General features: G+C 37.8%; 1 protein-coding gene across 1 annotated transcript in view; it reads left to right on the plus strand.

Moving 5' to 3' along the window:
• Positions 1–15,263, plus strand: part of LOC103509871 (connective tissue growth factor) — a 50,330-nt gene extending 35,067 nt beyond the window's left edge. Inside the window, exons 6-9 of the mRNA XM_026824084.1 lie at positions 9,108–9,150; positions 9,256–9,406; positions 10,833–10,982; positions 14,842–15,263. Coding sequence (XP_026679885.1) covers positions 9,108–9,150; positions 9,256–9,406; positions 10,833–10,982; positions 14,842–15,039 — 542 coding nt within the window. The 3' untranslated portion in view covers positions 15,040–15,263. The remainder of the gene's footprint in view (positions 1–9,107; positions 9,151–9,255; positions 9,407–10,832; positions 10,983–14,841) is intronic.
• Positions 15,264–15,785: the final 522 nt, after the last annotated feature.

Consider the following 15,785-nt stretch of genomic DNA (forward strand, 5'->3'; position numbering starts at 1 on the left):
GATGTCTAATATAAACCTAACAAATAATCATTATCTCTGCAGTTACAATTCCCTCTATCAATCCTCTTAAAAAATACATAATGACTTTCAAGATGAATATAGTGCTTTGGTAATGGAAAGTAAAACCTATCTTATATAATCTTCCATCTGCAAGAGACACTTAAATTCGAAGAAAAAATAGAAAGTAAAAAATCTGGGGTTACCCCATTTGCTTTTTGCTTTCTCTTAAAAAATTTAAAAAAAAGCATTTTTCACTTTGGGTATTTGTATTAACCAAGGCGTTCACTTTGAACTTTTGTAACCCTGGTGTTTTTCACCAATTGACGCAAATAAAATAGAGATAGAGAGATACAGAAGGAGTAAGAGAGAAAGAAAGAGATACAGGAGTAAAAGAGAGAGAGAGAGAGAGAGAGAGAGACAGAGAGAATTAGTAAGAGAGAGAGAGAGAGACAGAGAGAATTAGTAAGAGAGTCAAAAGTTCAATTTGCCTTTTGCTTTCTCTTAAAAAATTTAAAAAGAGCATTTTTCACTTTGGGTATTTGTATTAACCAAGGCGTTCACTTTGAACTTTTGTAACCCTGGTGTTTTTCACCTATTCACGCAAATAAAATAGAGATAGAGAGATACAGAAGGAGTAAGAGAGAAAGAAAGAGATACAGGAGTAAAAGAGAGAGAGAGAGAGAGAGAGAGAGACAGAGAGAATTAGTAAGAGAGAGAGAGAGAGACAGAGAGAATTAGTAAGAGAGAGTGAGAGAGATACTATTAGTTTGAAATAAAGTCAAAAGTTCCTGAGGCCTTTGGGTTAAAATAAAAGTTCCATTAAAGTTCTATATGTACATCTGTACATCATTCTAATATACATATCGCACCCTCAGAATTATATGGTGATATGTCGAAAACACCATCTTTGGAGCAATCGCAATTGAAAGTTTGTCATTTAATAGCTAGACAGTTTAAGATAGAGATATCACTAGCGCTATCTCGGTAAGGGTAAGTCGTGGAGATATTTATAATCCGTAGACCAATCGAAAGATCTGATTTCGCTTAGTAAGATAAAGTAATAAAACTGTGATGTAGGTATCAAAAATCGAGTTTTTCGAAATAATATCAGCTTATAATTCTGAGGGTGCGATATGTAGGTAGATACTTATTGTTATTGTATTTTTAATTAGGTCTATATTGTAATAGAGTTAATTGTCATAACTTGTAATGTGGACCTGTAAATAAAGCAAATTCAAAATTCAAATACTTCATGTAAGTACGTATATAGATAACATCGAGATTTCAGACAGGAAAAAAACCTTAATATTTGGTAGGATCTATTTCCCCCCCCCTTTTCCTTTTTTCTTCTTCTCCCTCTTTAGCTAAATCCCTAAATCCCCTTTAGGGTGATCTCTTTTCTTCTTTACATTTGCATTTTTATTTACATGCGTCACACCAACTATTAAAAAAAAGTAAAAACTGTGTAATGTTTTAAACCATTTAAAAATTAATGAAAATTTTGTATGCATAGGAGAGGAAAAAAAATGTAACCATTGTCCCAGGAAGGAGTTAAAGTGGAGAGGAGGAAGGGAGGGGTGGAGGGGAAGGAATAAAGGGAGGGGGGAGGAGAGGAAGAAGAGAGAGGTGGAGAAGAATAGAGAGGGGGTGAGAGTTGAAAATGTATCCTCTAAACTGGGAGAGAAACAGCGAGTGAAGGGTTTTACATAGGGAGGACCTAACCCAGCTAACCTTAGGTACTTTTTGTTTAAAACGGCTTTAAAGTAATAATAATAATAATAATAATAATAATAATAATAATAATAATAATGTCGAAAACGCCATCTTTGCTGGGGCAATCGCAATTGAAAGTTTGTCATTTTTTAATAGCTAGACGGTTTAAGAGATATCACCAGCGCTATCTCGGTAAGGGTCAGTCCGTGGACCAATCGAAAGATCTGATTTCGCTTAGTAAGATAAAGTAATAAAACTGTGATGTATCAAAAATCGAGTTTTTCGACATGTCAGCTTATAATTCTGAGGGTGCGATATGTAGGTAGATACTTCATGTAAGTACATAGATAACATCGAGATTTCAGACAGGAAAAAAACCTTAAAATTAGGTAGGATCTATCCCCCCCCCTTTCCTTTTTTCTTCTTCTCCCTCTTTAGCTAAATCCCTAAATCCCCTTTAGGGTGATCTCTTTTCTTCTTTCTCGATCTCTGTCTTCTTCTTCAATCTTCAGAATTGTAATGTGTAATTAGTAGTATCAAGCTATCAAGTCGAGTTTATTTTATGAAAACCATTTCACTAAATAGATCAGTTGCGCTTACTTGGGTGATGTTTCAAAGTCATAGAGCAGGAAAAATGAGGACCAACGGAATTTTTCTTTTCTTACGACTTTTCTCGAGATAAATCGATTTAAAAAATACCGGTAAATCGTGAACTTTGACGTCACGCCATACGCTCCCGTAGGCGATGACGTCACATCAAATGTCCCGAGCAAATCTCCCTCGCAGGCAGCGCATTAATGTGTTTGTGCGCATACGTTTCTGCGCAGTTCTTTCTGCTCCTCCGCTAGCACGCTTGCATAGTGGCGCTACCTAACGGACGAAAAAAACAACTGCGTAAAGTCTGACGTCACACATATTTGAACTCTTTCATTAGAACGGAAAATAAAAATTGAATTTTCGACCTTTTACAGTTATTTTTTCGGAGTTTTGACTCAGATTCGGATTTTTCCCAACTGTTTGGTTTTACATATATATCCCAAGAGCAAATTGTACAAGAATAGAAAATAAGCGGACTGTATCACCACAGGCGCTGTAAAACACCGAACAGAAACGTATGTGACACAGGTCCTTACCTTGAATAGAATCAGCAGCTGGCATCATACTAACAAGAAAACTCGCCCCCATCTAACCCCCCACATACATACAACCCTAAGGATAAATCTAAAGGAAAGAGGTTACCGGGCTGTAGGTATGAGACCCTGAACATTGTCTAGAGAAACTGCCGCTTTGAGTTCCAAGATTCGCTTTGATTCAGATTTGAAGAGATGTAGGTTGCGTTTGTCATATAATATCACTCATCCAAAGTAACACAGGAAGTATTCGAGGTATAAGATGAAATGAAAGATGTACAGTGGAGGTGGTGAGATTAGAGGATGTTGGATGAGATAGAATGGCCGGAAATGAGAAAGTGTGAACAGAGCGTGAAAACACTGACGATGAAAACGATGTTCTTTGTTGATGTTCTCTTCATTTTGTTATACAGTGTGTATCAGAAATTCTGCTTGTTCTCATTAGGGGTGGAAATTTTCAACTCTAAATGTTTGTAAAGACAGGCGATCTACATACTTTTGTCCAATGTCATTTTTAGTGGTGACATTCACTGAGTTCAAAGAGCTATAAGGGAGATATCTGTTCGGACTTGTGGTACACACTGTATAACTAAAGGACTTGTGGTACACACTGTATAGGAGTGAATGATATGAAGCAAAAGTAAAAACCAATTAATGAAATATTTTATCTTCACCTCCAATCCTTCCTCTCTCTCCTCTGCCCCCACACTTTATCTTCAACCCGCGAGAGTGACTAAACCTAGAATATCTCGATTAAACCAATAGGTAATATTCCGATTAAACCAAGAATATTCCGATTAAACCAATAATATTTCGGTTAAACCAAGAATATTCCGATAAATCCTAGAATATACATAGAAGGGAAAATATGTCTCCCTTCTAAAACATTTGCCGGTAATAGGACAGGGAAATCCTAGGTCCTAGATTTAGGTACCCCCTGTCCGGGCTTATCCCGTATTATTATGTTAAGGCGGTCTCTTCCTGATCCCTGATCAGATGTGCCGCGACCATTTTAGTTTAGGACTATTGCACTGCTACAATATCCCGTAGGTATAGGTATTGATATTTTCTTTGTACTCTGGTAATGCGTTCACTGATGACTGTTACTGGATCACAGAACCTTTATTCTCCTCTCAAAGATAGAGGGAATAGTAACTGCTAAGCTCTTATCGTCCCGAAAACGAGGGGAGAAGAAAGACTGGATAGAAGAAAGCTTGCCGTTCCGAGAACAAACCTTAGCAGGTGAGGCTAAAATTCGCCTCGGACGGGACGGGAATCGAACCCGCAGAGTTGGCTATAGCATGTTGAATACATCAGTTCCCAATGGAACACTGAAGCAACGTTGTGCATGGTTGGTGTCAGAATTGGTGGAAACTATAACATATCTTCAGGATAGGATTGAAGAGTGTATGGGAGAGGTGTAGAGGGAAAGAGAGGGGTGGAAGGAGAAGAGGAGGAAGGAAATAGAAAGGAGAGATTAGAGAGAGAGTGAGTGTGGAGAGAGAGAGAGAAAGAGAGTGAGTATGTGGAGAGAGAGAGAGAGATAGTGAGTGAGAGAGAGAAAGAGAGAGAGAGAGAGAAAGAGAGTGAGTGTGTGTGGAGAGAGAGAGATAGTGAGTGAGAGAGAGAGAGAGAGAGAGAGAAAGAGAGAGAGAGAGAGAGAGAAATATTAAGTAGAAGACAGAGACATGGGTTATGGTGGTAAATTGACTCGTTATTTGAAAACAATGTTTTATTTGAACCATTATATTATTTATAATACCTACCTATACTCCTAAAGGATATGCCATGATAGCCAACCTCAATACATTATGTATTGAGGTTTAGACAAGGGGTAACGTCTCCTTATTTCTATAATAATATGTTCCTAATTTGTCATGTACCTATGTATATTATATGAAATAAAGAGATGTATATGTTAAAAAAAAAAAGGATGTCTAGAAAAGACAGTAGGTACATGGCATATCATATGAACTAACAATGAATGTAACAGCCAGTTCATGGCATATCATATGAACTAACAATTGAATGTAATATCAACATGGCATACCTATCATATGCATATCATATGAACTAACAATTGAATGTAACAGCCAGTTCATGGCATATCATATGAACTAACAATTGAATGTAATATCAAAATGGCATATCATATGAGCTAACAATGAATGTAACAAATCAGTTCATGGCATATCATATGAACTAACAATGAATGTAATAACCAGATCATGGCAGACCATTGAGATAATAGGTATCTACCTATACTATACCTTAATTTTCTTTCTAAAACAGAAAACAAGGGGAGAGTTGAAGATCTCCTTCTATAGGGAGTTTACAAAACATTTCAATCAACATTCTTTCTTGTCTACACGAAGCACATGCTTGAGCTTCAGGATCACCCTGTAAGTATAGCTCTTGTTTACCCTTGTGTATAGGAAAATAATAAATATAACTCCAAGACGAAAGAAAAAACAGCTCTCGAGTTATTCCAGATTTTTGTATTACAACTCGGTCCTTACATGAAAGAAAATGCTTTTCCTCTCCAGAGCCTTTGATGTAATATTTTAGTATATATTATTCTCATACCCATGATGTATTTTATTTCAGATTTGTTTTATTATTTATTTATTTCCTTCGATTTCAAAAGAGTGTGTGTTTGTGAAAAACATACCCGAAAGACACACGAATGTGTATGTACCTACTAAACTTATACCTATGTATGTACATTGTACATACTTGTGTTTATGTATATTATAAAGATATCAGAACATACTCAAATGTCCTTAGATGTTTGTGGTAGAAGATATTATAAGAACGAGAGAGAGAGAGAGAGAGATTGATCTTCTTCTTCTTCTTCTTCTTCTTCTTCGCCTTTTCCCATGTTCAGATGGGGTCGGCGTTTGTCGTCGGCCTCTCAATCAGCTTTAGAATGATCGCTTTGAGGCCAACTGGTTTTGGCTTAACAAAATTTTCCGAGTGGGATGCCCTTCGCACTCAACCTTTTACCATATCTCTAACCGTTTAGTCGGTATAGCTGAAAACCGCCAAAAAACGGTCGAAAATCGCCAAAAAGCGGTCAAAATACCGCCAACCGCAGCACCTATCTCAACCAAATGTTGTGAGTTGCATCCTTGTCACATTTGTGAACTACATACCAAATTTCAAGTCTCTAGCTCATACCTTTCCCGAGATATTGTTAAACTAGACCGAAAACCGCCAAAAAGCGGTAAAATGCCGCCAACCAATGCACCGATCTTAACTAGCTCATACCGTCCCCGATATATTGTTAAATTACACCGAAAACCGCCAAAAAGCGGTAAAATGCCGCCAACCGTTGCACCGATCTTAACCAAAAAAGTTTCGTGTCTCATCCTTGTCACATTTGTCATCTGCATGCCAAATTTCAAGTCTCTAGCTCTTACCGTTCTCGAGATATTTTGTTTACAGACAGACAGACAAAAAAGCAGTAAAATGCCGCCAACCGTTGCACCGGTCTTAACCAAAAGTTTCGTGTCGCATCCTTGTCACATTTGACAGCTCACCAAATTTCAAGTCGCTAGCTCTTACCGTTTTCGAGATATTTTGTTTACAGACAGACACACAGATACATACACGGACCAATGGCTGAAACTTTGGATTTAGGCTCTAGGGACCTCAAAACGTTTTTGACACTAAAAACTGACCATCGAAAATTCGACCCGATTACATTACTTTCCTTCCTATAGGATAAAAGTAAAAAATATTGTTTTGGATTATTATTCTGAAATCCAATTTTATCTAGTGTAAGAGGCCCTGATAACTTTGGGGGGGCTTAAGCCCCCCAAGCCCCCCCCTATCGCCGCCTATGGGTAGTATGAGCTCATGTGACGTCATGGGGAGTCATGTCACGTCAGATGAATGTGGGTCAAAGTTCTCCCCATAATATAGCAGGTCACTATATAGTAACGGTGTTTACTACTTGCGTACTAAATTTTCAGGTAGACAGTACTACTTGCATAGTACCTTATCTCCCCCCCTAACACCTTACACCCTACACGCCTGAGTTGAAGAACTCATTTGGCGGAGTACCTTATCTTTACTAATTAAAAAACGCGACGCTCTCATTCTAACAACAAAGTGCATTGTTTGTGCAAAGTCTATTTGACTCTCTCGTGTTTGAAGTAATTTCTTTGAAGTGCAGAGTGCAGATCATATATACCGGTGTCTTTGAAACTTCAAATGTAATATGTTTGAAGTTTCTGAGTGTGTTTGATACTTCAAATCCTCATACTGCAGTGTTTTGGAACTATTTGACTCTCTCGTGTTTGAAGTAATTTCTTTGAAGTGCAGAGTGCAGATCATATATGCCGGTGTCTTTGAAACTTCAAATGTAATATGTTTGAAGTTTCTGAGTGTGTTTGATACTTCAAATCCTCATACTGCAGTGTTTTGGAATTTTGAAGTAGATATAGGAAGAATGAGGAAGGATATTTTAATAATGTGAGAGTATCTAATGTACAAAATACAATACCTATACCTAGGTGTGCGAAAAGTAGATAGGAAGTAGAGATATGCTCTTCTAATTAATAGGAAACTTAATCTACAATAGCTATTTACTAAATCTATCTACAAAACAAAACTCGTGGATTCAAATAGATATTAGGTACCACGTGTTGGAAAGCGTACAAGTTTGTCATTTTGTTTGTCTGTAAATCTCTAGGCATGTAGGCATGTGTAGCAGCTATGTATAACTGTAGTTCTGATATCTCCACTAATAGGTAATAAACTACCTACACAGTAGGTAGATTTTAAATGTTGCTGGAAAAATTGTCATAATGTACCCAGGGCCGGATTACCCATAAGGCAGAATGGCAGACTGCCACGGGCCCCGCGCTAACCTAGGTGTGCGAAAAGTAGATAGCAAGTAGAGATATGCTCTTCTAATTAATAGGAAACTTAATCTAAAATAGCTATCTACTAAATCTAGCTACAAAACAAAACTCGTGAACTCAAATAGGTATTAGGTACCACGTGTTGGAAAGCGTACAAGTTTGTCATTTTGTTTGTCTGTAAATCTCTAGGCATGTGTAGCTATGTAGTATGTATAACTGTAGTTCTGATATCTCCACTAATAGGTAATAAACTACATATAGGTAGTAGGTAGATTTTAAAATATGTTGCTGGAAAAATTGTCATAATGTACCTACATACTCTTACAACCTACACATTTTCAGCATACATATTAGTTTTTGGGGGATCATTGCGTTGAGCATTACTCTGAGTCTACAATCCCATGAACTCCTAGTTTCAGTACGAAATAGACAAAATGGGAACGGAAGCTTTTGCAGTTTTCAACGTTTAAACTTGAGGGTACTTGAAAATGTGTTTGCACTTGAAAGTGTTTTTCAAAAAGTTCAAAGCACAAAATGAAAAAAATGGAAACGAGGTTGGAGTCTAATGAGGTCAATTAATTAAAAAAGAACAAAGGAAAAACAATGAAACTACTTGGAAAGGAAAAAAAACTAACAAAAGTTTTTCATGATCATTTTTTCTTAAGTTGCCTTATGCACTACTATTCCAAGTATTCTGCATTGTAATTCATACTAACAAAAGTTTTTCATGATCATTTTTTCTTAAGTTGCCTTATGCACTACTATTCCAAGTATTCTGCATTGTAATTCATTATTATTAATGAAACATTTTTCTTCTGTCCGTGTCAGTGTAACTGATAGCTCCATGGGTTTCTGTCTGCCAAGAAAACTCGTCGTCGTAATTTATTATTGCACCGACACTTCCTAAAATACAGAATAGCAACTTCCTCTTCTTCTTCTTCTTCTTCTTCTCCTTCCTTTGAAGAGGTTTGATATATTTGGAGGGAACTGTAACTGCCAAGGTCTTAGCGTCCCGAAAGCAATGAGAGGAGGAAGACAGGATAAGAGAAAGCCAACCGTTCCGAGTTTCCTTTATCATAAGAAATCTCTATCAAACTCTAAAATGACTGTTACCATTGTGTTACAGTAGAAAATCTGCCAAGAAAACTCGTCGTCGTATTTTATTATTGCACCGACACTTCCTAAAATACAAAATAGCAACTTCCTCTTCTTCTCCTTCCTTCCTTTGAAGAGGTTTGATATATTTAGAGGGAACTGTAACTGCCAAGGTCTTATCGTCCCGAAAGCAATGAGAGGAGGAAGACAGGATAGGAGAAAGCCAACCGTTCCGAGTTTCCTTTATCATAAGAAATCTCTATCAAACTCTAAAATGACTGTTACCATTGTGTTACAGTAGAAAGTCCGCCGGTGAGCTGTCAGCCGAAGTTCACGCCATGGTCCGCGTGTTCGACTCCCTGCGGTGTCGGAATGTCTTATCGCCAGTCCCTGTGTTCACATTCCAATGAAACGCGCCTCTGTCAGTTGAGACCCTGCTTCAGTTGGTCCGCGTGTTCGACTCCCTGTGGTGTCGGAATGTCTTATCGCCAGTCCCTGTGTTCACATTCCAATGAAACGCGCCTCTGTCAGTTGAGACCATGCTTCAGTAATTCGTACAACTTGCCCCTCCAGTCTCCTTACCATCATCATATCAGGGTGAGTTGCACAACAAAATCACAAAGGTACCTATCTATTATTAGGTCTGCCGCACATTGGAAGACTTTTTGGACGGAAAATGGCCGTTTTAATTCAAAAAGTGCCACTGCTCTGGGTCGAATCAGGTTTTTAATGCCACCACTCGGTGGACCATATGCCCTTTCCTAGCCCTAGAATCGATCAGTATTCAAAAATTCCTATAGGCGTTCAAGAGATAAAGGGGTACTTTACATTCCTTACAGAACTTCTGTGGGACAAGTTGCACAACAAAATCACACAGGTACCTACCTACTATTATTAGGTCTGCCGCACATTGGAAGACTTTTTGGACGGAAAATGGCCGTTTTAATTCAAAAAAGTGCCACTGCTCTGGGTCGAATCAGGTTTTTAATGCCACCACTCGGTGGACCATATGCCCTTTCCTAACCCTAGAATCGATCAGTATTCAAAAATTCCTATAGGCGTTCAAGAGATAAAGGGGTACTTTACATTCCTTACAGAACTTCTTGGACATACCTACTGTGTAAGTACATAATACATATGTATGAAAAGATTGATACAGGGATCTTTATCTGTACTTTTCAGGAAAATTTTTGTTTCTTACATTATCTCTTGATCTGTTGGTTGTTTTTCTTTTCATTTCAGAAAGGTCATGAGTGCAAGGCTACCCGTAAGTCCTCCAAACCAGTGTACCTGCGGTTCAAGAAATGCCGCAGTAAAAAGAAAATGCGGCCGAGATTCTGCGGCCAATGTCCTGCTTCAGTAATTCGTACAACTTGCCCCTCCAGTCTCCTTACCATCATCATATCAGGGTGAGTTGCATATAGGTACCTACTACTATTATTAGGTCTGCCGTGCACATTGGAATCGCAGTCGAGCGACTTTAAGAACAAAAAAAGGCCGTTTTAATAGAAAAAGTGCACTTCCCGGGGTCGAACCAAGTTTTTAATGGCATCACTCTATAGGCCATATGACCTTTCCTAACCCTATTAGGATCGATCAGCAATCAAAATTCCTATAGGCGTTCTCAAGAAATAAAGGGGTACTTTACATTCCTTACAGGCTTACAGAACTTCTGGGACATATTATGTACCTACTGTGTAAGTACATAATACAAACATATGAAAAATACAGATATTACCTATCTGTACTTTTCAGGAATTTTTTTGTTTCTTATATTACATGTATCATCTCTTGATCTGTACCAACCTCAGTGCAATGGTGCAGATGTTAGCGCGTTGGACATTTGGATCTGGAGGTTGGTGGTTCGAGTTCAAGTCAAATCATAAAATTTATCTAGGTGTAATAATCGGGGAACGATATTTGTGGTAAGCATTTAAATATGCTTAACACAGTTAAAAATTAATATTTTTTATTTTATTTTTATCATCCCTTGATCTGTTGGTTGTTTTTCTTTTCATTTCAGAAAGGTCATGAGTGCAAGGCAACCCGTAAGTCCTCCAAACCAGTGTACCTGCGGTTCAAGAAATGCCGCAGCAAAAAGAAAATGCGGCCGAGATTCTGCGGCCAATGTCGCGGCTTATGTTGTAGGCCTCACTCTACTACCACACTCAAGGTATGTGTGTGTGAGAGAGAGAGAGAGGGAGAGAGAGAGGGAGAGAGAGGGAGAGAGAGAGAGAGAGGGAGAGAGAGAGAGAGGATTCTATGGGGGACAAGGACAATACACTTGGAATTAAAATAGAACAAGAAATGGAAGAGACAGCAAGATAGAATGAGATGAAGACAAAAAATAGTGAAGGGAAGAGAGGAATTTTTCTTTGTTTCTAAATTTTTTATTCGAATTTTCGTTTCCCCCCTCACTATTCTAGTTGTTCTCCTTCTCCTTCTTTCTTTACACGCTCCAGAAACCCCGAATGAAAAGGGTTGTCTCTGTTTCTTTATGTCCTTCGCTTCCGAAATGCAACACAACACCACGCGATACTATTATTGTTACGTACCACAGTGCTTTTGTATGATATGTTTCTTTTGTACAATATTTCCTAATGTTTCTTTTGTACGACAATATTTTGTACGGATGTTAGCCGACATTTTTTCCCCTCTTTTTTGTTATTTTTAAGATCTCAATAGGTAATACGAAAATCGAATGTTGAGTAAAACGCCTTGTTGAGTTTTCGATGCCAACCTAGTTAGGTTGGTGGAGACTGATCCTCTGATAAACGATATTTCCATTCCCACTCGGAACGAACTTTTTACTAAACAGATAAGTTCTACGAACGGCTGGCTTTCTCCTTGTCTCTTAGATTTCAGGACGATAAAACCTTTGTTGCTAGAGTTCCCTCTATCTAACCTCTTGAAAAAAAAGACGTTTTCTATTTCCTTACAAAAATAATGGAGTTTCTTCCTGTTGGTTTTTCATGTTTTATTCCGGCTCTCTCTCTCTTTCATCTCCCTTTTCTCTTCATCCTCTCTTTCTCTCTTCAAAAACACTAGTAGGTCACTGAACTTTAGAACTCATTACCAAGAAAAAATTACATAAAAACGGACCTGCAGGCCCCCCTAAGGCCAGGATTCAAGATTTTAATGAGGGAATTTCCCTCGTGAGTCAAACATATTCACCATCCCATTTCATCTTACTCTGTAAAGAAATCTTCTGAACATAATATCCATCAGTGGAGAAAAAGAAACGGAAGAGACAGCAAGATAGAATGAGATGAAGACAAAAAATAGTGAAGGGAAGGGAATAAGAGAGGATTTTTTTTTTGTTTCCAAATTTTTTATTCGAATTTTCGTTCTCCCCCCCCCTCCCCCTCCTCACTATTCTAGTTGTTCTCCTTCTTCCTTCCTCTTCTCCTCCTCCTCTTTCTATTTCTCATCTTCTTCTTTCTTTACACGCTCCAGAAACCCCGAATGAAAAGGGTTGTCTCTGTTTCTTTATGTCCTTCGCTTCCGAAATGCAACACAACACCACGCGATACTATTGTTAGGTACCACAGTGCTTTTGTATGAGATGTTTCTTTTGTACAATATTTCCTAATGTTTCTTTTGTACGACAATATTTTGTACGGATGTTAGCCGACATTTTTTCCCCTCTTTTTTTTTTGTACTCGACAATGTTTCTTCCTGTTGGTTTTTCATGTTTTATTCCGGCTCTCTCTCTCTCTCTCTCTCTCTTACTCGACAATGTTTCTTCCTGTTGGTTTTTCATGTTTTATTCCGGCTCTCTCTCTCTCTCTCTCTCTCTCTCTCTCTCTTTCATCTCCCTTTTCTCTTCATCCTCTTTTTCTCTCTTCAAAAACACTAGTAGGTCACTGAACTTTAGAACTCATTATCAAGAAAAAATTACATAAAAACGGACCTGCAGGCCCCCCTAAGGCCAGGATTCAAGATTTTTTAATGAGCGAATTTCCCTCGTGAGTCAAACATATTCACCATCCCATTTCATCTTACTCTGTAAAGAAATCTTCTGAACATAATATCCATCAGTGGATCTGGAATTTGATATTGTGTACAAAACTCGTTCCTTAAGCCTCTTTAGAAATCCTTTAAGTTCAAATGAGAAATGCCGAACGGAAAAATGCTTCCTTCTTTCTTTTTGAAGTGAAATCAGTCTCAACTTTTTAATGAGTTCAGTTTTGAAAAGAAAATTAAACTTTTATAGGAAAAAGCTTCTTTACTTGAAGTTGAAGATATAAATGTAGGAAAATGTAATGGTAAATGGGAAGTTAGATGTACAACGTGGATTAGGTATAACTTAGGTAAAAATGCAATGGTAAATGGGAAGTTAGGTAGGTACAATGTGGATTAGGTACCTCCTATTAATAGTGAAGTGCCCAGGTAACTATTAGATGTGTTTGTTTTCATTCCCAATTCCATCAAACAATAACATCAGGAGAGCAATGGTAAATGGGAAGTTAGATGTACAACGTGAATTAGGTACATATAATTTAGGTAAAAATGCAATGGTAAATGGGAAGTTAGGTAGGTACAATGTGGATTAGGTAGGTACCTCCTATTAATAGTGAAGTGTCCAGGTAACTATTAGATGTGTTTGTTTTCATTCCCAATTCCATCAAACAATAACATCAGGTTTTCATCGTGTAGGGAGGTCATTTCCTCCTAACATCTTGTCCGCATCATGAAGAGCAAGTCCTATAGTCTATTCCTTTTAGCTTGAGATGAAATTCTCTGACGTGTTGAGTGTTGAGCCTTGTTACAAAAATTTCCAACCTAAGGGAGACGGACTATGAACATTCCACTCCACAAATGCGTTTTCCTTATTCCTCTCTCTCTCTCTCTCTCTCTCTCTCTCACGCAATAAATAAATAAATAATAATAAAGAAAACATAAAGAACTCCCAAAATAAAGACATAATAAATAAATAAAGAAAATAACATAACGACATTTCCGAGGCAGAAAACAATACAGTGTGTGCTGTAGAAATGTTGATGGTCAATAAGTTTTATTTTCCCGCGTTCTCAGTGTTGTTGTTTTTTTTTTCTTTAAGAGGTTTGATAGAGGGAACTGTAACTACTAAGGTCTTATCGTCCCCAAATCGAAGAGAGAACGAGGACAGGATAGGAGAAAGCCGGCCGTTCCGAGAACGAAGAGGGACTATCTGGACAACCGCGTGCTGCTAGCCTTTTCCGACCCAAGTCGTCATACTGTTTAAGGTTAAAGAGGTCTCTGTCATTTTCATAGGTTTGGATTTTCAGGCTGCATCGCGCGACTACGCTTCCAATATGCGACAGGCTTAAATCTGCGGTCAGATTCTAGCCGAATGATGGGTCAAGCGGTCAAGTCTAAAGACCTTAGCAGTTAGAGGCGTTAAACCTCTATGAAATAATCTAATGTTTGTAAAAAAAAGGAATTTTAATTGTGTTAAGCATATTTAAATGCTTGTCACAAACATCGTTCCCCGATTATTTCACCTAGATAAATTATATGACATGACTTGGACTCGAACCACCAACCTCCAGATCCAAAGTCCAACGCGTTAACAACTGCACCACTAAGGTTGGTAATGTTTGTAACTCGTCAGTTATTCTGATGAAGACACCCAGTATTGTATTTTCTTCGACAAAAAGCTTAGAAGTTGACCCACGAGAGTGATATAACTTATGGGACATCCTGAACATTATTGAAGTATGGGGGAGTCCCTAGAGACCTATACATGGAAGTGAATCATATACAGGATGTAAGGAAAGTTAGGATAGAGAAAGTCAGCCGTTCCGAGAACGAACCTTATTTGTTTAGGATAAAATTCGCCCCGGGCGGGAATCGAACCCAAGACCTAGCACTTACTAAGTAGAAGCGCTACTTTTCAAGCAAACTAAGCTGTTAAAATGATATGTATTTCAATTTTGCCTTTCATTTCCTTTCCTGTGTTCCCCTTTCCTTTCAATATTTCGATTTTGACAGTCTTCCCCACCTTAAAAAATGAATTATTTAAGATAATCTTGTGATTTTCTCCCCAGGTGGAGTTCCTGTGTTCTGAGAACATCAACTTGGAGACTATGGTGATCTATGATTATGAGAAGGAGTTATGGTCTGAGGATGAAGATGGGTTTGAGGACGATACAGCAGTAGAGTCTCAACATAACGTTATTCTATTGAATGTGCTATGGATCACCAAATGTAAATGTTCTCAATATTGTGATGCGGGGAGATTATGATGGAACCTGCTCATGTTTGGGAACCAGTTGTAAATAACGAGCACATATTCTGCCATTACCAATCAGGATAAAACAAACAAAAAGCTAAGCTGTATTTTATTTTCGAAAACGCAAACGATTTCCTATCTTCAAGATAACACGTTATTTTTGATTTTCAATATCCAATAATTTAGTTCGTTCTATGCAGATGATATTGTAAATGTATTGGAATCGGTCCTAGGTACTTTATTTTTCTGATTTTTTCCTCCTCTTACTGTTGTTATGTCAAAAGCTAAGCTGTATTTTATTTTCGAAAACGCAAACGATTTCCTATCTTCAAGATAACTCGTTATTTTGGATTTTCAATATCCAATAGTTTAGTTCGTTCTATGCAGATGATATTGTAAATGTATTGGAATCGGCCCTAGGTACTTGATTTTTCTGATTTTTTCCTCCTCTTACTGTTGTTATGTCAAATATTATTGTACAAATGTAAGATAAGCTGTATTTTATAATTTTATTTTCGAAAACGCAAACGATTTCCTATCTTCAAGATAACACGTTATTTTGGATTAAGGAGCGCGGTAGCGCTCCGCCCCGCCAAGTCAAGAAAGTTTGAACGTTTTCAATACCCAACAGTTTAGTTCGTTCTATGCAGATGATATTTATTGTAAATGTATTGGAATCGGTCCTAGGTACTTTTTCCTTTTAAATTGATTTTTCCTCCTCTTACTGTTGTTATGTCAAATATTACTGTACAAATGTGC

The sequence above is a fragment of the Diaphorina citri genome, unplaced genomic scaffold (assembly GCF_000475195.1).
Source record: "Diaphorina citri unplaced genomic scaffold, Diaci psyllid genome assembly version 1.1 scaffold538, whole genome shotgun sequence".
Taxonomy (NCBI): Eukaryota; Metazoa; Arthropoda; class Insecta; order Hemiptera; family Psyllidae; genus Diaphorina; species Diaphorina citri.